This window comes from Bubalus bubalis, chromosome 14 (assembly GCF_019923935.1).
Source record: "Bubalus bubalis isolate 160015118507 breed Murrah chromosome 14, NDDB_SH_1, whole genome shotgun sequence".
NCBI classification, from domain to species: domain Eukaryota; kingdom Metazoa; phylum Chordata; class Mammalia; order Artiodactyla; family Bovidae; genus Bubalus; species Bubalus bubalis.
The window spans coordinates 16,635,470-16,656,517 of NC_059170.1; the positions used below are offsets into that span (position 1 = coordinate 16,635,470).

At 51.4% G+C, this 21,048-nt stretch overlaps 1 protein-coding gene and 1 long non-coding RNA gene across 2 annotated transcripts in view; one reads left to right on the forward strand and one right to left on the reverse strand.

Moving 5' to 3' along the window:
• Positions 1–20,372, forward strand: part of TGM2 (transglutaminase 2) — a 34,593-nt gene extending 14,221 nt beyond the window's left edge. The window contains exons 4-13 of the mRNA XM_025263483.3: positions 466–584; positions 2,131–2,259; positions 3,244–3,421; positions 5,865–6,000; positions 6,649–6,752; positions 8,422–8,664; positions 10,471–10,743; positions 16,514–16,674; positions 17,676–17,812; positions 18,475–20,372. Coding sequence (XP_025119268.1) covers positions 466–584; positions 2,131–2,259; positions 3,244–3,421; positions 5,865–6,000; positions 6,649–6,752; positions 8,422–8,664; positions 10,471–10,743; positions 16,514–16,674; positions 17,676–17,812; positions 18,475–18,625 — 1,631 coding nt within the window. The 3' untranslated portion in view covers positions 18,626–20,372. The remainder of the gene's footprint in view (positions 1–465; positions 585–2,130; positions 2,260–3,243; positions 3,422–5,864; positions 6,001–6,648; positions 6,753–8,421; positions 8,665–10,470; positions 10,744–16,513; positions 16,675–17,675; positions 17,813–18,474) is intronic.
• LOC112578714 lies at positions 1,874–13,464 on the reverse strand. Its single transcript, XR_006544384.2, has 3 exons — positions 13,260–13,464; positions 3,104–3,896; positions 1,874–2,359 (listed from the first exon to the last, which is right to left on the reverse strand). It is a non-coding gene; the product is annotated as an uncharacterized LOC112578714 (long non-coding RNA).
• Positions 20,373–21,048: the final 676 nt, after the last annotated feature.

Sequence of the window (21,048 nt, forward strand, 5' to 3'; positions counted from 1 at the left end):
ACCTGCCCAGAGTCATACAGCAAAAATCCCCTACTCAGAGGTAGGGGATTCCTGACTCCTGGCCCCTGTCAGTGCTCCTCTGTCTCTTGTGCTGGTGTGATTTTCCCATCCGTAAAATATTCTCGAGCCTCAGTTTTGCCATCTGTAAAATGGGGCTTCCAAGGATGTCTTCCACGTGAAGCTTTGGTGGAGGTTAAACAAGTTAACTTATGTCATTACATTTATCACAGGTCCTGTCAGGTGGCAAGTGTTGGATAAAAAACAGCCATTGTTATCACCAACTGATAATACTTTATCTTACTGGTGTGAGATTATTACTTAATGATTAGTTTTTCTGACTAAAAGAGAAAATGGCCTCAGGGAAGCTGCCCTGGCCCTGAAGGGTTGGCACCCCAGCTGCCATGTCTGTGGGGAACCTGGGCCTTGCCAGATGCCGAGTTGAGGCCTTTTCCTTTTTACCTACAGCGGATGCTGTGTACCTGGACTCAGATGAGGAGCGGCAAGAATACGTCCTTACCCAGCAAGGCTTCATCTACCAGGGCTCAGCCAAGTTCATCAAGAACATACCTTGGAATTTTGGGCAGGTAGGGCCACACTCTGCCCCTCCTAACCATCTCTGGCTTGCTGTGAGCTGGGCCCTGGGTCTGAGACAAAATCGGAAAGTGTAAGCAAGGTCTCAGAGTCACCCACCCCATGCTGTCAAGGATTCAAGGGCTCTGAAATGGCTGGAGGCTCAGAGAGGGCCCAGGCCAGGCCTGAGGTCACACAGCAAAGGATGGCCCTGTGCACTGCGGGAGCGGCAGCTCTGGATTCAAGGTGGGAGAAAGTCAGAGAGCCTGTAGGAGCCGTGGGGCTGGCGAGTGCTCCAGGAGGGAGGGAGCCATTCACAGCCATAGCAAAATAGTGGGCAGCCCTTGGAGAACACTGGCTGTGCTAGGCATGTACTGAGAGGGGCTTTAAACCATTGTCTAAATTAGTGGTCCTCAAACTTGAATTATATGTCTAAATTGCCAGAAAATTTTGCGTTAAAATACACTTTTAACATATTGGTGCTCAGTGTCCTCGGGAATAGCATGAGCAGAAAGCACAGAGGTGGGAAACTTTACGTTGTGCCTCAGAAGTGTCTTGCAGCCTGGGGAGCACTTGAATGATCCAGGGCTCCAGGAGATGACCTGGGAGAAGTCCACAGTATTCAAGCTGTGAACAGCCCTGAATGTCGGGACGATGGCAATAGGGAGTCAAAGAATGAATGGGTCAAGCCAGGGGGGCTGCTCTAAGTCATGGAGGGAGGCCTGTGATGAGGCCTGATTTGGGACAAGGCCACAGACACAGAGAGCCGGGAACAGACGGGCGAGCCTTTGAATGTGACTGAAGTGGTCTGAGGGGTGGTGACAGGGAGAGATTTTGATAAAGACAGCACCTAAGCTGCAAGGATGAGAAGGTGTGAGTCATAGAGAGAGGGGCAGAGAGAACATTCCAAGCAAAGGAAACAGCATGTACAAAAGCCCTGGGGCAGAGTGAGTGTGGTTGAGAGGTGAGGTTAAGATGGGGTGGGACACCGATCATGAAGGGCCTTGCAGGCCACAGGGAGAAGTCTCCATCTTACTCTGGGTGCAGTGGAGATAAGAGTGATGAGATTAGATTTACATCTTTACAATATATACTTTGGTTCCAATCAGCGCAATGTGTGGGGGTGGGGGAGGAGGGACACTTATCAGCTCTGCGGAGTGAGTCAGGCTTTAGGGAAGTGAAGGTTTGGCTGTGGGGTCAGGGAGGGCAGCGGCTGGGCCTGAGGTGACTGAGGGCAGTCAAGCTCCAGGGACTCTGGGCTTACCTTCCACTCCAAGTTCCCAGGACCCCCGCCCAACCCCCGCCCCCCCGCCAAGTCTGGATGCAGGCACACCCCATCCCCTTTCTCATACACTCAGTCATCATCCCATTGCACCGCCCCCCCTTTCCTGGGCCAGGAAAGCTGGCACCACAGCAGTGTGACAGACCCAACCCAAGCCTCCAGGTGTGATGTGTGAGACAATGCACGGGGCTTCCCACAGCCACTGGACTTCAAGGCAGGCTTCCTGGAGGAGGTGACGTCTCAGCTCCCTCATCCTCCCCTTCTTTCCTCTGACACAGTTCGAAGAAGGGATCTTAGACATCTGCCTGATGCTCCTGGACGTCAACCCCAAGTTTCTGAGGAATGCCGGCCGAGACTGCTCCCGCCGCAGTAGTCCGGTCTACGTGGGCCGGGTGGTGAGCGGCATGGTGAGTGAGCGCAGGCCCACCTCAGGTGATAATGGAGACCAGGCCCTGGGCTGTCATGGTCGGGGAGACCTGGGAGATGGGTGAGTCTCAGCTAGGAGACCTTGTATTTAGACAGACAAGATGTACACAAATGAGGGTAAGGCCATGTGGTCCCGCAAAGCAATTCATTCATTCACTCACCCAGAAAGTATTTATCAAGTGCTACCCATGTCCCAGGCACCAGGGAAAAGCAGGTGGAAGACATGAATGGTCTCTCACTTCCTAGAGCTTCCATTCTAGGGAGTGTGAGAGAAGACGGGAGTTAACCACAGGATCATGTGAGCGCCCAGTCATGTTGCAATGCGCTCTCAAAGGGGCCAGACGTGTGATAGTGTCTGACCACAGGGTGCAACCCCAGTGGAGGACTGGGGGACTTCCCTAAGTGATGATTCTTGAGCTGATGTAACTGGGAGGAGAAGAGCGTCCCAGGCAGAGGGGACCGCTTGTGCACAGGTTCCCCGAGGAGGGATGACTGGCAGATTTGAGGAGCAGAAAGGAGGAGAGTGTGAGCGGAGCGGAGAGCAAAGGGGCAGGGGGCGGGGGGCCTGGGGAGGGTTGCAGGTGGGCTGCAGAGGGGGCGGGGCCAGACCCTGCTTGGCTCAGGGCCAGGCCAGCAGGATGCTGAGAGTCTGGGGGCAATGACACCGTCTGGGCAGGGCCAGAACAGGCTTCTGTAAAGCTCAGATCATGCCACCTGCCAGCCCCCGCACACATTCATATCTCCAGCATCATCCTCATGGCCCTGACCCCTCTCCACCTCCTCTCCCACCCCCGCTCCTATCTCCAACCTCCCCATCAGTCATACCTCGGGATCTTTGCAGCTGCTGCTCCTTCAGCCTGGAAGGCCCCTCCCCTGCCTTTCACCATGTGCTGAGTTCATGCCCACTCTATCGCAGCCGTCACTAATCCCAGACACGGTCCCTCTGACGCTCTTGTGGGTCACAGGTCAACTGCAACGATGACCAGGGCGTGCTCCTGGGGCGCTGGGACAACAACTATGCGGATGGCATCAGCCCCATGTCCTGGATCGGCAGCGTGGACATCCTGCGGCGCTGGAAGAGAGATGGCTGCCAGCGCGTCAAGTACGGCCAGTGCTGGGTGTTCGCGGCCGTGGCCTGCACTGGTAAGCAGCAGGCGGATGTGGCGGGGCCTGGAACCTCCCTCGGCTTCCAGGAACTAAGGCTGAGTCAGGGTCCCTGTGGCCTTCTCCCAGGCCTGATGTATAACAGATCCTGGGAAAACTCGGTCAAGTAACGGGACGTCTGACCCCGGTGGTTGTGGGGTTTCTTCTCTTTTTTAATATTTATATTTATTTGGCTGCACCAGGCCTTAGTTGCAACATGCAGGACCTTTAGTTATGACAGTTGAACTCTTTAGTTGCAGCATGTGGGGTTTAATTCCCTGACCACAGATCAAAGCCTGGCCCCCTGCATCAGGAGCTCAGAGTCATAGCCAGAAGTCCCAGCTGTGGGGTTTCTGCAGGCAGTTGAATAGTGGATCAGCCCAGGGACTGGAGTTGGACTGCCTGGTTTGAATCCCAGCTTTGCCTCTAATCCCTGGGCAAGAGAATCGGTGTCTCCAGGCCTCAGTTTCCTCACCTGTAAAACAGAGACAGTGGTAACTGACCTAAGTCACATTAGGACCCAGGGAAGGTCACTTAGCACAGTCAGTCAGGTTAGGTTGGGTTTCGGGGTTTCCAGGGGCATCTGGGATTCCTCAGCTGGATCCTGGGACATCTTCTCTGTGTCTGTTAGTTGGCCAACAGTGATTGGACGGATATTTGCAGTAACGGGCACGGTGACACACTTCTGTTCTGCCAGACTGCTCACACCCATCCCTCTGTGAATCATTACAGCATCCCGACAAGCTGCTATTATTAGCTCCTCTTAGAGGAGGAAGTGGAGGCTCAGAGAGGAGAAGTGGCTTGGCCAAGGTCACAAAGCTGGTGATCTGCACAGCCAGGCATGGAACTAGGTGGGCCCACTTCAGGCACAGCCTCCTGGTCTTAGACTGTGAGGATGAGGCCCCCGAGGGACCCCATCCCCTGGGACAGGAGTGGAGCCTTGCTCCTGGATCAGTGGGGACAAGCCTCCTGCAGCCTGCGGTCTGTACTCTGAAGCTTGTCGTGATGGGGCAAGGCCTGGAATTGGAACACCAGCTCTCCCCACGGGCAGCAGAGAGTCTGGCCCCTACCCAGGCCAAAAGGCATAAGAACCAGGCAAGAGGTGGAAGGTCACAGCTGCTCCTTCCTCCCTCCTCCTAGGGCTGACCTGAATCCTGGGCCTTCGGGGAAGTTTATGCCCTGATTAATGGCAGGCACTGGGCAAAGTTCACATTCCTGCCTCTCCCCCATCGCAGAGACTCAACCTCATCAAAACTAAAAGTAAAACAAAAGTCCTACAGATTGTATTTAGTAGGCCTTTCTGCTTCACTTCTTTTTTTAGATGTTACTTTCTTTATCTTACCCTGAGAATATGTTACTTTTACATTTTACATAAAAAGTATATTAAAAAGCGAAAGGGAAAAAGCACCCATAATCTCCTCTGTCAGGAACACCCAGCACCACTATTCAAGCAGGATTCTGTGGTCTGTAGATGCCAGTTGACCTCCTGCCTCCTTGTCACCTATCACTGTGACACCAGCCCCTTTCCCAGTCACTCCGGCCTCTCTGAAAACCGTGCTTCCACACAGTGCAGGCCCTTCTGGTCCACAGTGGAGCCCCAGAGCACTGGAACTCTGAGCCAGAGAGGACGAAACAAGGCCCAGAGAGGTGAAGGGACTGGCCCCAGGCCACACAGCTGGAGCAGCTGGGGCTGGAACGAAGGGTCCTGACCTTGGTTGCCTCATCTGCCTACCCCACTGTTCACTCCTCGCCCTGAATCTGTCATTCCTTTTCTCCTTCCCTTCCTCCTTCTCTTTCTACTTCACTCCTTCATCCCATTTGACCAATTAGTCTGTGCCGGGTCTTGCAGGGCTCTGGGACTGTAACATAAGACAGATCGCTCACTGCCCTCAGAGGACTAATTAAAGAATCCCTCACATACTCATATATTGAGAGTGATGATGCATCCCTAGTCTTACTGTGAATGCAGATGATGGGGTAATCTAAATCTGGCGGGGTGGCCTTCCCGGCTGAGGGATGGGCATACGCCAGTATCCTTGGGCAGGTGGGAGTGAGGCGTGCTGGAGGCCAGCATGGCTGGAGCAAAGTGTGCAGGAATTGATCAAGGGCCAGATCCCACAGGGCAAGGCCTACAGTGGAGGTTTGGCCTTGACCTTGAGGGCCTTGAAGAGCCATTGAGGGTTTAGCAGCAGACTGTTAATGTCAGATTTGCATTTAGAGTCTGCTTTTGTTAGCTGTGACGTGAAGGGGAGAGTGGGGAACATGGGGCAATCAGCAAGGTGGGCACCATTGTCTGGGCAAGGGGATGGCACAACCTCACCACTTGGACAATGAGTACAGTGCTCCCTGGGGTACAGATGGGTATGTAGAGGCCCAGGCAGAGCAGATGTCTCTAGGGCCCCAGCCCACCCCCTAAACTCTTTCCACCATGTCTTCCACCCAGTGCTGCGGTGCCTTGGCATCCCTACCCGAGTCGTGACCAACTATAACTCAGCCCATGACCAGAACAGCAACCTGCTCATCGAGTACTTCCGCAATGAGTTCGGGGAGATCCAGAGTGACAAGAGCGAGATGATCTGGTGAGGGGTTGCCCAGTAGGGAGGGTCACCTGAAGAGGAGATGGGGCGATGTCTCAGACGAGATCACCTCTGAATTGGGTTTAAAAGTTGAGCAGTATTTGGACAAAAGGAAACAAGACTTGGAGAGGCTCCCAGGGAGGCAGGAACAGCAGGAGCCAAGGCCGAGAGGAAGGAAAATCAACACAGGACACTTGAAAGGAGAATGCCTTGTCCAGAGTCTGCACTGCAGGCTGGGGGTCTGGGCTTGATTCCAAAGGCTTCAGACTGGAGAGGAGTGGTCTGATGACTGTGGGCATAGATCAGAAGGAAGGGGGTGGGGTGTGGTCCTGGTGGGTGGTGATGGGGCCTGAATCCAGGCAGAGTCTGTGGGCGGAAAAGAAGGGGCAATCAAGAAATTAGGAGGTCAAGTCAGCTGGACTTGCAGAGCCACTGAGAGGGGAAGGGAGGTGGGCAGAGGGGTTGAGGGATTGAGGATGACTCTCAGTGTAGGAAGGAATACCTGGCTGGGACCCCTGGAGGAAGAGCAAAGTGTTGGGAGAGCGTGATGCACTTAGCTTAGGACAAAGCAAGTGTGAACGGCACGTTGGAGGTGACTACGAACGTCTGCGTGTGAGTCCGGCTCCATATTCTGCTTTGTTTCCCCAACAGGAACTTCCACTGCTGGGTGGAGTCGTGGATGACCAGGCCAGACCTGCAGCCGGGGTACGAGGGGTGGCAGGCCCTCGACCCCACGCCCCAGGAGAAGAGCGAAGGTGGGTTGGGCAGGAGTGGCCCCATCACTGAGATGAAGAAGCAGAAACGGGAGGGGACCCACCCACCCAAGGGACTCCCCAGAGAAGGGCAGAGCAGGGATGCTAACCCAGGTCTGGCTGACTCCAAAGGAACTTTGAGTGTTGGTGTTTTATGAAACACCTCTTTTATAATTTGAAAAGTGATTCATGCACATTGTGGAAAACAGAAAATATAGAGAAGCACAAAGGAAAAAAAAATCAAATAGCATCTTTATCCTCTTCCCCGCAAAGAAATTTCATTAACATGTACACACAGTTTCCAATAATTTCAAATGACTCCTTCCTCAGAATAATATTTTAAATGCACACAATATAACACCTATATTGAATGTAATACCTTCATAAAGATGAAGCTTCTTTCTGCTACTAATGTTAAATCGGGAGTGGAAAAATGGTTGAATTCCATTGAAACGTGGTTATCAAAAATTTTTTAAATATTTTTGTGATATAGTAATATAAGTGTTACATAACATGATCTAGTGATAGAGGCAGTAATTTCCCTAATTTCTTGATAGAGATGAACATAATCTCTATTTTCAGTTATCTGTGACAACTATAAAGATATATGAAAATATCTGTGGTTCTTATGAGTGACAGGTCACAAGTGCACCTAAGACTGTGGTTTGTGGTCTGCTTGCACAATCGAAAAAAAGTGTTATCAAAATATAATGAAAATAGTGAGGTGATTTTTTTTTTCCTGTCCAAGTTCACGAACTCCTGAATTCTATTTGCTGTGCCTCAGGGGGATCCATGGGCCCCAGGTTAAAAACTCAGGCGGCACATGACCTTTTCTCCTGGCCCCCTCGCTTCTCCATATAGCATTAGCAGTTCTGTATCAGATCATTTTCCGTGATTTGAATTTTAATTGAATGTTATTATGTTCCATCAGATAGCTGCATTGTAATATAGCTACTAAGCCTCTAATCCTCAACATTGCAATTGTGACTGGTTTGAGGCAGTTGTAAACCACACCTAGATAAGCATCAAGCTGTCTTGTTCATGAGCTCTCTTGTTCATTCAGTCAACACACACTCCCTGACTCTGTGTCGGGCACTGACTGCTACTCTCATTCTGGCAGGAAACCAGACAGACACACGCCCTTGTCAAGTATTGCCTACACTTGGCTCCCTCATTTCCTAAAGTGCCTTGGGATACATTTCTCTTTATCAAACACATAGTGGATAAGAGTTTGTGAGTCCTCATTTGCAGGTACAAATGTCATCACATGAAGCCAGGACTCGGAGAGGTTAAATGAATTCTTCAATGTCACACAGCTAATAAGAGGCTGTGCTGAGATTTGAATTCCAGAAGCTGAGTTCCAGAGTCCCCTGGAATTCTCTTTTTTGACTGCATTGTGAGATTTGCCAGATCTCAGTTCCCGACCAGGGATTGAACCCAGGTCCGAGCAGTGAAAGCGCAGAGTTCTGACCACTAGACCATGGGGATCTTCCTCTCTGGGAGTTCTGAGTTCTTGCCTGATGCTGCTGTCTTAGAAATGGAGTTCCTGGGTCAAAGCACTGTATCCATCTTGCGGGTTTTACCCACATGTGGTTTGATTGTGGAAGGTTTGGGAGGTGCCATCCTCCCATCAGCGCAAGTCCGTCTCTGTCTCCTCTTCCCCTCACCCCAGGGACTTACTGCTGTGGCCCGGTTCCCGTTCGTGCCATCAAGGAGGGTGACCTGAGCACCAAATACGACGCCCCTTTCGTCTTTGCCGAAGTCAACGCTGACGTGGTGGACTGGATCCGGCAGGACGATGGGTCTCTGCACAAATCCATCAACCACTCCCTGGTGGTGGGGCTGAAGATCAGCACAAAGTGTGTGGGCAGAGATGATCGGGAGGACATCACCCACAGCTACAAGTACCCAGAGGGTAAGTGCTGGGGCTCATCACTGCCCTGCAGATAAGCAGCAGGTTTTACCAGCCTGGTGGGCGTGCATGCCTGTGTGTGTGTGCGTGTGTGTATTTTATCTGGCAGCCTGCACATGACAGTGATCTGTAGCTTACTATTTCAAGAAATTCCTTAGAAACAAGTGCAAATTTGACACACACACTGTGGAGGGGGGAGGCAATGGTAAAGGATTACTCATTTAGGGAAAGAATTTTATATTCCACAAAAGGATCCCATTTGGTTTTTAAGCCTCACTTTCTTGGTTGGTTTGACTCTTAGTAAAACCGAAAGGGATGGCTATTAAACAGGAGAGGCATGCATCGTAACAAAAAATTAGGATGTCCATGTTTATTAATAGTGCGTGCGTCCATGTTGAGTTGCTTCAGTCGTGTCTGACTCTTTGTGACCCTATGGACTGTAGCCCTCCAGGCTCCTCTCTGTCCATGGGATTCTCCAGACAAGAATACTGGAGTGGGTTGTCATGCCCTCCTCTAGGGGATCTGCCCAACTCAGGGATTGAGCCCATGTCTCTTACATTTCCTGCATTTGCAGACAGGTTCTTTACCACGGGTGTCACCTGGGAAGCCCCTTATTAATGGTACTCATTAGTCATGGGAGCTACAATAGATGGGCAATTCCATGCCTTTTTACTGCGGTGTATTTGTGCTGAAGAGGCTTGGAAGTCCAGAGGGGCCATGGAAGAGAAGCTCCATGGAAGAGAAACTGTAGTGTTTATCGTTGCAGTATTTCATATAGAGCCGGGGAAGTGAGTATGAAGGTAGATTGGAAAGGTTCAAAGAGAAATGGACCAAAAGAAGCTTAAAGATAATAAGATGGGCTCAGTCAGACAGAAAGATGAAGCTTCTTTTTGCTACTAATGTTAAATCAGGAGTGGGAAAAGAAAGTGGTTTATTTTGCACATCTAGTGGCCGATTCAATAGACAGATATTTTTGAAGCATCTACTGTGTTCCAAGCACAGTAGGTTTCACAGAAGTGACCAAGAAACCACAGCCCTCATCTGACCCCCATTGACCTTTGAAGGGCTGCCTGGGGATTGGCTGTGAAGTGGCCATGCTCCTGCAGGAAGGGATAAAACAGAAGGAAAAGATGATTTCCCTGGCCTCTGAAATGTCTACAGCTGTTGATTTAATAGAAGAAATGGATATATACCCAACAACACTTGGAAAAAAATAAAAGACACGTAGGGGAGAAGTAAGTGGTATAAAGGAGGGGGCAGTTCTGCTGAAGAACTCAGCAGTTGGAGAAGTGATGGAAAGGATTTCAGGTAAAAGCAGTCCCTGTGCAAATGCTTGGAGGTGAGAAAGTTTGAATTGTATTAGTGCCGGCTAGGCACTAAGCACTGTTGTAGGCATTGGGTATGACTTAAGATTAAGTGAAACACAGTCTTAGTCCCCAAGAGACTTGCGAGTGTAAGCATATGAACAGAAAAAAAAACAAACCCTAGTGGGCAAAAAAAAAAAAAAAAAAAAATAGCAGCTGTGAAACTCCAAAAGGTATTGCGAGTAATTCATCCTGGGGAAGTAGTCAGAGAAGGCATCCTGGAGGAGGGGTCATTTGGGGATGGGTCTTGAGGGATGTATAGGAGTTTGCTTGTGGGAAGTAAATAAAATACTTTCCTCCTTCTTGCACAGTAATGTAAAGAAGGGGCTCCTTCTGGGTGCTCTGAGTCACCAAGACTTTGAGAAGCCAGCTTGCTCTGCCCCCAGCCTCCTCCTCATTGATCCCCTGTCCAGCTGTGATGAAGCTCTCTACCCTATCCCCACAGGGTCCCCAGAGGAGAGGGAAGCCTTCACAAGAGCCAACCACCTGAACAAACTGGTTAACAAAGAGGAGACAGGGGTGGCCATGCGGATTCGTGTGGGCGAGGGCATGAACAGGGGCTGCGACTTCGACGTCTTTGCCCACATCACCAACAGCACCCCCGAGGAGCACACTGGCCGCCTCCTGCTCTGTGCCCGCACCGTCAGCTACAATGGGATCCTGGGACCTGAGTGCGGCACCAAGGATCTGCTCAGCCTTTCCCTGGAGCCCTACTCCGGTAAGGTTCTGTGTCCCTGGAGCAGCTGTTGACCACACTGACTGGATCGTGCCCCAAGCATTGAGCATGTACAATCTACCTCACTGCAGGTCTGGCCCTGTCCTTGGCACTTTATAAATAGCAACCCAGTTCCTTCTTATAACAAAAGTAGGTGGTGGATTCTTTTATGGCTCCTGTTTTCCAGTTGAGAAGACTGACAACAGAGAGGTTAAGTAGCTTTCCTAAGGGCACACAATTAGGAAGTGACAGGACAGAAACTTGAACCTGTACTCGCAGCAACTGTTCTATTTTGTTTCAGTTCATCTTCATGTGACCCCTGACTGCTTTCCCAGACTCTCTACTTACTGCCCCTTCCAGCAAATTCCTTCCCTCTGTCTCCAGCAACTCACACTGCAGCTGTCTCTCCCCAGAGCCCTTTAGAGAACCTCTCCGTTCTTCTGGAGGTTCTCAGGCTGAGGGAGAAGAGATTCAAGACTAGTGCTGCCCAGAGACCTGTCGGAGATATGAGAATGTTCTATATCTGCGCTGTCCAGTGCGGTGACCACTAGCTCCATGTGGCTATTGAATGCTTGTAGTGTGACTCGTGCAATTGTGGGACTAAAGTTTTCATTCCATTTAAACAGCCATATGTGGCCGGAAGCTGCCATGTTGGACAGTGTTGCCCCCACAGGGATGGGAAGAGCCTTGATCTTCTCTTCTTAGGTTTTTATCTTTTTAATTGGGGGTATAGTTGCTTTACTTTGTTGTGTTAGTTTCTGTGTACAGCAGAGTGAATCGCTGTATGTTTACATATATCTCCTCCCTCTGGGACCTCCCTCTCACCCCCTGCTCCCTATCCCACCCCTCTAGGTCATCACAGAGCATCGAACTGAGCTATACAGTAGCTTCCCATTAGCTATCTAGTTTACACATGGTAGCGTATATATATCAATCCTAAATTTCCAATTCACACCCCTCCCAACTGTGTCTACCCATCCATTCTCTATGTCTGAGTCTCTATTCCTGCTCTGCAAATAGGTTCATCTGTGCCATTTTTCTAGACTCCACATTTATGCATGAACATATGCTCCAGGGCCTGGCCAGACCTCCCTGGGAGCAGATCCTCTTCCATGTTTGGGGCTGAAATGATGTCAGCAACTCTCCCAGCCCTCACCCCTGGGCTGAGCCTCTGTCGCCCTTTCTTCCTGGTCGGTCGCCTGCACAGTCATCGTTCCCTTGATCCGTTTCACTGTCCGCTTTGTCACCATGCCTGGTTATCTCCCTAAAAATAAGCCGGAGGCCCTGAGTGGGGTTGTGGCTGATGAGGTCACTTAGTGACGCAGCGTGGAGCCTGGTCTCTCCCTCAGCCCCCGCAGTGGCCCTTTCCTGGCTTCTGCGTTTGGAGCCTACGGGCATGAGGAGGACAGGGGAGTCTTAGAGTTGGAAGAGGACCTGGGAACAGCGTGGTTTGAGCAGAACATCAGTCAGCTCTAGGGCCTTTATCTCAGGCAGGCACTCCTGGAGCTACATGCCAGGACAGAGCAGACTGTCGGTCCAGGAGCAGCGGGGAAGCCTTGGGGGCAGAGCCAGTTGGTACCAGGCTAGGGCCCCAACACTTTCACTGCTAAAAGGCATGTGCAAAGGCCAGACTTGGCCTTGAATCTGGCTCTGCCACCTTCTATTATTATTATTAAATACTGGTCACACCATGCAGCACGTGGGATTTTAGTTCCCAGACCAGGGATCGAACTGCTGCCCCCCTGCATTGGGAGCGTAAGGTCCTAACTACTGCACAGCCAGGGAAAAACCTCTCCCACCTTCTAGATGTACAGCCTCGGGCCTCACACCACACTCAGCTGTCAGTTTGGGGCGTTGACACGCCCCTCGTGGGTGGCTCTGAGGACTGAAGGAGATGTGTGTTCTGGAAAGATCTGGAAGATGTAAAATGGTGCCCAGCCATGGTGGGGCCCTTCACGGCCCACTGAGCAAGCGCAGACAGGTGTGGGGAGGACAAGAAGCACCTTTGCTGAACAGCTGCTGTGCCGGACAGTGCTCTCCTGGACAGTGCTCTCCAGGCTGGGCTCAGAGCTTCCTGAGTCACGGCCAACATTGCTGGTGTCTGGAAGACCGGGCTCTCAACTCTGCCTCTGGGCCCCAAGTCAGGGGCAGGACTCTGGCCCTCCAGGTGTGTGGGGTGTTTGGGACACACCCAGGTCCTACTTTCTGCACTTCCACCTGCAGGCTGTGAGCTCCTGGGTATTTCTCTTCTCTATTCCAGGCCTCAGCTTCCCCATTTTTAGAAAGGTGGTTCATCTTTTCTTTATTTTTTTTTTAAGTAAAATGTTGATTCAGGGAGGAAACCCACTCCATAAACAGAGTGGGGGCCACCTCCAAAGGCAAGAGAGACCTGGTTCATCTTTAGAGAGCGCCAGCCCCATTGTGCGAATGCACATGTGTCAACTCTTCCTCACATTCAGAACCGCTTCAAAGGGCGGAAGTGTCTTTCCTGGAATATGTTTAATAAGGTGAATCCCAACCTGAACCAAGATGCCAGAGTGACTTCCTCCTGGGCCGCTGTTGAATCACACTTTGCCTCCCAGATACATCTGGGCTCCTCACAGCATTGTTCTGCTTCAGCCACGCCTGCCAGTGTCTCTTCCTGGGAAAGTGTTCACAGCAGAGGGGTCCCACCTGCTCTGTAGACCCCCAAGGGGCACAGCCTGTAGGGAGAAAGCGGAGGAGGGCAGCAGTCCGGGGCATTGCCTTCAAGCTGGAAGCTGGGGCTAGGCCAGGGTGCGCTATTGAGGCCTCCCAGGCCAAGGTCACCCTGATTCTCCCACCCTCCGAGACCCTGAACTTTGGCTGAGTTGCTGGTGATGCTTTGATGATAAGATCGAGGGGATTTCCACATGCTGGTGGACAGGAAGCCAGGCCTAGGACAGCTGAACTGAAACCAGCGGCCCTTACCCCGGCCTGCTACCCTGCTACCCTGGCTCTGCGGCTCTCCCCCTTCCTGCCCGTGCCCCCTCTCTCTGGGGCCCTCACCCATCCAGGTGGGGCAGCACAATCTCTGTGATGGTCAAAGGGACCATCTAAGTAATGAGTGACACTAACCGCACACGTTTCTTTCTTTCGGCCAGCGCTGGCCCGAAGCCAGGCCAAGGTCCCTAGCCCGTGGATGGCAATTCTCAAAGGTCCTGTCCCACCCTGACCTCAGCCTCCTGGAAAAGTTAACAGCAGGGGCCACCCCCTCCAGGCTCCTGGAGAGCCGTGTTTTCCTTCTTCTCTGTGGAACTGGTCAGAGTTTCCACTCTGTTCCACCAATTCCTGACCCAGGAATTTTTCACTCCTTTTTGTCCTTTTTGGCAGAAGCTGTGTTTTTTTTCCTTTCTATGTCATCGGAGCCGAGGTTAGGGCAGGTCCACCCTGGGAATGAGTGACGAGAGGGCTGGGCGCTCATTTTCCAGACAGCAGGATAGGGGACACCGAGTGTGCATGGCCAGGACCTAGACTTTCACCCACGCAGAGAGAAGGTGGCCGTCTGCTCAGGCCTTCACAGTCCTGTAGATGACCTCCCAGCGGGTGCTCACTGGCCTGGGCACCCCTAACCCTTGCTAATCTCCCTCATTAACAGTAAACTCAGGTCCTGAACTCAGAGCACTCAGCAGACAAGAGTATGACCCTGAATGAATAAACGACGTTGTTTGCTGGTGGTTGTTTTTACCAGCTTCCTCCTACTTGTGGTAAATAGACAGGTTTGCTGCAAATAATGGTAGCAAGATTCCCTAACCAGAAAAGGTTGAAAAGTATGAAGCAAGCGGACTGAAAGAAAAATAATGAGCAAATAATGAGGATTTACTCAGACGTGTCAAACATCACATGAATGACTAGAGTTTGGGAAACTCGAGTCTCTTGGGGGGAAGAAGAGAGCAGATGACAGAAAAAGAGGAAGCAGCATCTCCCATCATGGTTGACTGGGCTCCACGGAGTCCCAGCACCATCCTTCCAACATTCCTGTTTGATGGGGGAGGCTCTGCCTGCAATGCAGGAGACCTGGGTTTGATCCCTGGATTGGGAAGATCCCCTGGAGAAGGGAATGGCAACCCACTCCAGTATTCTTGCCTGGAGAATCCCATGGACAGAGGAGCCTGGCAGGCTACAGTCCATGGGGTCACAGAGAGTTGACATGACTGAGCAGCTCACACACACACACACACACACACACACACACACGGGACAGAAAGGATTTCTCCCAAGGTTCTCTGTGACCACGTGAACAAGCAGAGCCTGCCGTAAGCCTGTGGATTCTCTCTTTTTAAAAAAAATATTGCAGTATAGTTAATTTACAATGTTGTGTTAGTTTCTGCTGTACAGCAAAGGGAGTCAGTTATACACATATATACACTGTTTTCTAGGCTCCCTTCCCAGACAGGTCATCTCAGAGTATTGAATAGAATTCCCTGTGCTATTCAGTAGGTTCTTATTAGTTATCTAGTCTAAATATAGTATGTATATGTCAATCCCAGTCTTCCAATTTATCCCGCCTCCTCCCCTCTCCTCCACTGGTAACCAGGAGTTTGTTTTCTACATCTGTGACTCAATCTCTATTTTGTAAATAGGTTCCTTTGTATAATTTCTTTAGATTCCACATATGAGCGATACCATTTGATATGTGTCTTTCTCTGTCTTTCTTCACTCAGTATGATAACCTCCAGGTCCATCCATGTCGCAGCAAATGACACTAATGCTAATGCTAATGCTAATGCTAAGTCGCTTCAGTCGTGTCCGACTCTGTGTGACCCCATAGACGGCAGCCCACCAGGCTTCACCATCCCTGGGATTCTCCAGGCAAGAACACTGGAGTGGGTTGCCATTTCCTTCTCCAATGCATGAAAGAAAAAAGTGAAAGTGAAGTCGCTCAGTCGTGTCCGACTCTTAGCGACCCCATGGACTGCAGCCCACCAGGCTCCTCTGTCCATGGATTTTCCAGGCAAGAGTACTGGAGTGGGGTGCCATTGCCTTCTCTGGCAAATGACACTATGTCATCCTTTTTTATAGCTGAGTAATATTCCACTGTATATGTGTACTGAATTTTCTCTGTGGTCTGTGGATAATCAGTCCAGTTCCTGCGCCCTTTTCCACTGCTCCTGCCAGCCTCTCATAAGCTGACCCTGGTGCCCTAGGGCTTCCGTGTTCTTGTCTGAGAAACAGGGCTAAGATCCACACTTTGCTTCTCTGCAGTGGGGAGATTGGCCCTGCCAGCTTTGTTCTTACCCCCATCACTGTGTGACTTTTGCTCTGAACTGATCTCTGGTCTTAGCTCTGCCCTATGGGATCCAGATGCTCCTCGGAACAGAGAGGAAACGAGCAGAAACAGAGGGGGGAGGTCATCTCCCCAGGCTCACACAGTCAGTCAGTGGTCCAAACAGGACCAACTCTCCCCTTCTGAACACTTATGGGCAGAAGTATTTCTTCATCTGTAAAATGGGTACAATTCCACCAACCTCGTGAGGGGAAATGGACATCCTGAGAGGTAGGGTGACTCACCCAGCATCCCCAGGTAGCAAAGGGCAGAGGCAGGATTAAAACCCAGGCCATTCCTCCCACTTCCTTTCTGGGAGTGCTAGAGCCAGGGCAGGTGGGAGAAAGTGCTGGGACCTGCCCAGTCATTCACCAGCTGTGTGACCTCAAGCTCATCCCTTGCCCTCTCTGTGCCTTGTGGAGGTGCCATAGGAGAGGTGGGGGCCATGATTCAGATGGCATGAGTGTTCTCCCCTCTCCCCTTCTGCAGAGAAGAGCATTCCCCTTCGAATCCTCTACGAAAAATACTGTGATTGCCTGACCGAATCGAACCTTATCAAGGTGCGGGGCCTCCTCATTGAGCCGGCTGCCAACAGCTACCTGCTGGCCGAGAGGGACATCTACCTGGAGAACCCAGAAATCAAGATTCGGGTAAGGGCTGGGTCCCCAGGTCCAGATCCCACACCTGCATGTACCTCCCTCCCTGCAGACTCAAGATCTCTGATGCCCCAGGGTTCCTCAAATCTAGCTTCATCAAAGAAAAGCATCGTGAAACAGAATTTGGGACTCACAGCCTCCAGGAATGAATCTGCACATCCCAGAGTAGTAGGATCATGACATTTAGGGATCTCAGAATTGTGGGCCCTTAAAAGCTAAACTCCTAAGGCAAGATTCTGAGGTCCTGGGGCCCTGGTGGGGCAGGAAGGGGTGGAGTTGTTAAGGGCTCAGACTCTGGAGTTTATTTGTTCATCTGTAAAATGGGTGTTATAAGGATTAGCTGTGAGTCTACAGGAAACACATAGACTGTATCCAGCATGTCATGAGGGTGCAATAAAAGCTGATTAACACTGACCATCAGCGTCATCATGGTCATCACAGTGATTCACTTGGAGCAGTCTCAGCCCCAGGTCCCCAAGTGCTGCCGTTACAAATAAATGGTAAAGAGCAGGGGATGGCGGGGTGGGGAGTGAGTGCTGTGTGCCGGACAGTCTGTTAGAATCTTGCATATGTTAGCTCAGTGAATCCTTGTGAGAACCCTGCAGTCAGGCATTTCTCTCCTATGAAGAAACCAAAGCTCAGAGAAGGTGGTGGTATCTTTGCCAAGGTCACACAGCAAGGAAGGGACAGAGATCAGCCTGCTTCCAAAGCCTCTGATTTTTCCACCCCAGACCTTAGAATGAAGGAGGCACTTTACACATCCCGTGGGTCACATGGAGCCTCTCTGCACTTCCATGAAGGAGGAGGCCTGGGCAGGAGTCATCATCCGTGTTTTCTGGGCGAGGCGAGGAATGACAGCGGCGGAGCTGCACAGACATGGGGCCAAATTGCAGTGGAGATGGAAATGGCTCATTTGGGACCTTGCCTGCCCTGGAGCGGCTCTGTGCCCCCCTCTCTCTCTGCTGCCCGTGACATCTGCCCCGTGTCTCCTCCAGATCCTGGGAGAGCCCAAGCAGAACCGCAAGCTGGTGGCTGAGGTGTCTCTGAAGAACCCGCTCACTGTGGCGCTGTCAGGCTGCACCTTCACTGTGGAGGGTGCAGGCCTGATTGAGGAGCAGAAGACCGTGGACGTGTAAGTGCCCGTCCCTCCCACCGGGGCCGGGAGCAGAGAGTGGATGCTCGTGGAGGGGACAGGTGCCCTTGGACACTGAGCCCTGGGCTATAGCCCCTTCCTTTCATCACCCACACAGGTCTACGTCCAAACACCCACACATCAGCTGCATCCTGAGCACACGGTTCACACAACTGAACAGGTACACATTCAGTCACTAAACCCCCGCCTCAGGACACACAAGTCCTCCCATGCACACAGGTGCACACACATGCCTGTGCCGTGTACCCTCACAGATAATTGTCTATATACACATATGCTTATGAGCATTTACACTTGTTTTTTCACTTTTTGTTGTAATATCATTTGCATACAGTATACAATACAAATCACATATGTACAGCTAAGTGCATTTTCATGCATGTGGTCACATGAGCATCCACACTCTTACGCCCTGGCACACCATTCACTCTCATACACACACACACACACACACACACAGGAGGGCGATAGCTCAGGCCCCTGAGAGTTATGAGCAGGGCTCATTTTATCCTATCGCTATTCAGCTGTACATCCGTGGAGGCACTGGGCTGAGATCTCAGTAGTCACGTGTCATCCCCATCCCTCATCATGGGGACCAGGCCAGAGCCCCTCTCCTTACCCTCTTTCTCTCTCTCTCCCAGCCCGGACCCTGTGGAGGCAGGGGAGGAAGTCAAGGTGAGGGTGGACCTGCTGCCTCTGTACGTGGGCCGCCACAAGCTGGTGGTGAACTTCGAGAGCGACAGGCTGAAGGCCGTGAAGGGCTTCAGGAACGTCATTGTTGGCCCCTCCTAAGGGGTCCCCGTGCCAGCCCCACCTCAGCCACCGAGGGCCCCCAAATTGACCCCAATCTTTATCCCAAACTAATGAACAAAACTTGCCCCTCCTTGGGCGCTGGACCTCAGGGCAGATGTGGGCTGCCTGTGGGGGCCCTTTGGAATCGAATGTACTTCCCCCCCACCTTGTCCCCCTGAGCCTGTCTCCCCACGCCCCTCACCTATGAGGGAGGCTCTGTGCCTTCACTGTGGGAGATCTCCTCTTGGCTGACTGAGCCTGGAGGGTAGGCCATCTCCCCCTCCCTTCCCAGCCCAGAGGCCCCTTAAAAAGCCACTGACCACCCACCAAACTGATTGATTGTCGTCAGAGCCCCTTTCCAGGAAGCAGGCAAAAAGTGTGCCAAGTGACCAGATCAAGGAACTCAGCTCCCTAGAGTACCCTGAACCCCTTCCCCAGGTTGAGCCCAGACCCCGGGGGCCCTTGGCAGAGCCTGAGCAGGTGCAGATGGGGAGGGTCCCAGGAACAGACCACACCCCAAATCCCCTCACATCCCAGAAGCCCTGACCCAATACTTCCCCCACCCTCTCACAATGGCGAGGCGCCTAGTAAGTACCTGGCACTTCCTGGGCTTACTGGTGCTCACACGCCCATCAGCCCATTCAGTCCCCATGGGAAACTGCAGAGCGGGAGCTGAGGAGACTGGGCTTGGAGAAGGGAGGCGGCTGGCCCTGCTCCCTTGGGATCCTGGATATTTGCAAGGCTGGCTAATGCAGAGGCACAAGAAAGGAGCCCGGCCCTTCTGACTCTGAGTCCAGTGCCCCATCCACCACTCCAGCGCTGACCTGGCTGCGTCCAAGAGGCCATTTGGAACCTGATCAAAAAGGATCCAATTAGGATGGGGAGACGGGGAGGGCTTAGAGTCCTAGGTTCAAGGCCCAGGTCTGGCCAGCTACTGCCTTCCCCTCCTCTGGGCCTGTTTCCTCTTTAGTCACAGGGAGTGATTGAACCAGCTCATCTCCAAGGCCCTCCCAGCTCTGCACTTCCGGTGCCTTGTATGACCCAGCCTCGCCAATGACAGCAGGTCCTCCTCCCGGGCTTCGCAGAGCCCTGGGACACAGACCCAGGATGCTTCAAAGTGTGAGACCATGATCATGACCACCTTCTTGTCCCCAATCGTGTCTGGGTCCCCAACCTGTGCCCAGGCATCTGCCTTCGGAGCCCATTTCTACGGGGAAAGAGCCCCCCCGAGAAACCCCTGTCCTAACCATGAGCCCGCCCACCGCAGTGCCTAGACATCACAATAGCCTTAGTTGCCTATGCTGATCACCCACCAACAAGGCTGGCATCTTAGCCATCTCCTCTTTGAAGAGCCAGAGTCCTGGAACACAGCCCCTGCCCCCCTGACTAAGCTTGGGGACCCCACGAATTGCCATCTCTGACTTTATTCCTCACTCTCTCCACGTGACCAGGCTTCCCTCAGCCTGGAGGAGGGAAGTGGGAGAGAATTCTGTGAGTGGGGTCAGAGCCTCCAGGGAGCCCCCAAGCCCCAGAGAGGGACTTGGGAAAAGTCACGCTGATACACTTAGAACTTTCTGCTTTGCACAAGGAGAAGCACAAGATGAGCCAGTATATATTCGTTCTATATAAATTTCGCTCTGTTTCCCTATGGTTTTATAAACGCTTTTGGGTTCCAAGCAAGCAGTAGATGTGCTTTTGAGCCACAAACAGCGAGCACTGAAATAAAAGTTTATTTTTCACATTCAAACAAGGTCTGGTCATGCTTTTGAGGAGAGTGAGTGGGTAAGCTCATTTAGCATCTGGACAAGCCACTTCATGCTAAGAGCCTTTCCCTAGCTTCAGTACCTCCCTCAGATCTAAATTTAACCAGTATTCAAGGCTCTACAACTGTTTAGCTCCGTCTCCAATCCCAACTCCAAACAGCCATGTTCAGATCAGAATGAAGTGCCTGTTTCTCTTCTAACATCCCATGCACTTTCAACCTCTTACCTTGGAATGCCGCTCTTTTTTCCTTACTCAGCTTATGAACTCCTATTCATTTTATAATGCTTCACATTAAAGTCACCTCTTCTGTGAAGCCTACCCAGATTTCTTCTCAGAACCCTGGAACATGGACCAACTCAAACATTTATCACAGTGACTTTTAGTTCCATGTTGATATACCTGCCCCTCACTTCCTGTCTGAAGTCCTCAAGGGTGGGGACCAAGTATCTCTTAAACAGACCCTAATAAATGCTGAATTGTTCAATTGATGTGTTTCAACTCAGTTCCGCTAAGACCTGTGTTGTTCAGTAGAAAAATAATGTGAACCACAAATGCAAGTCATATATGTAATTTAAATTTTTCTAGTGGCCCTATTAAAAAAAGAAACAGGTAAAATACATCTTAGTAATGTATTTTGTTGAACCTAGTATGTCTGAAAC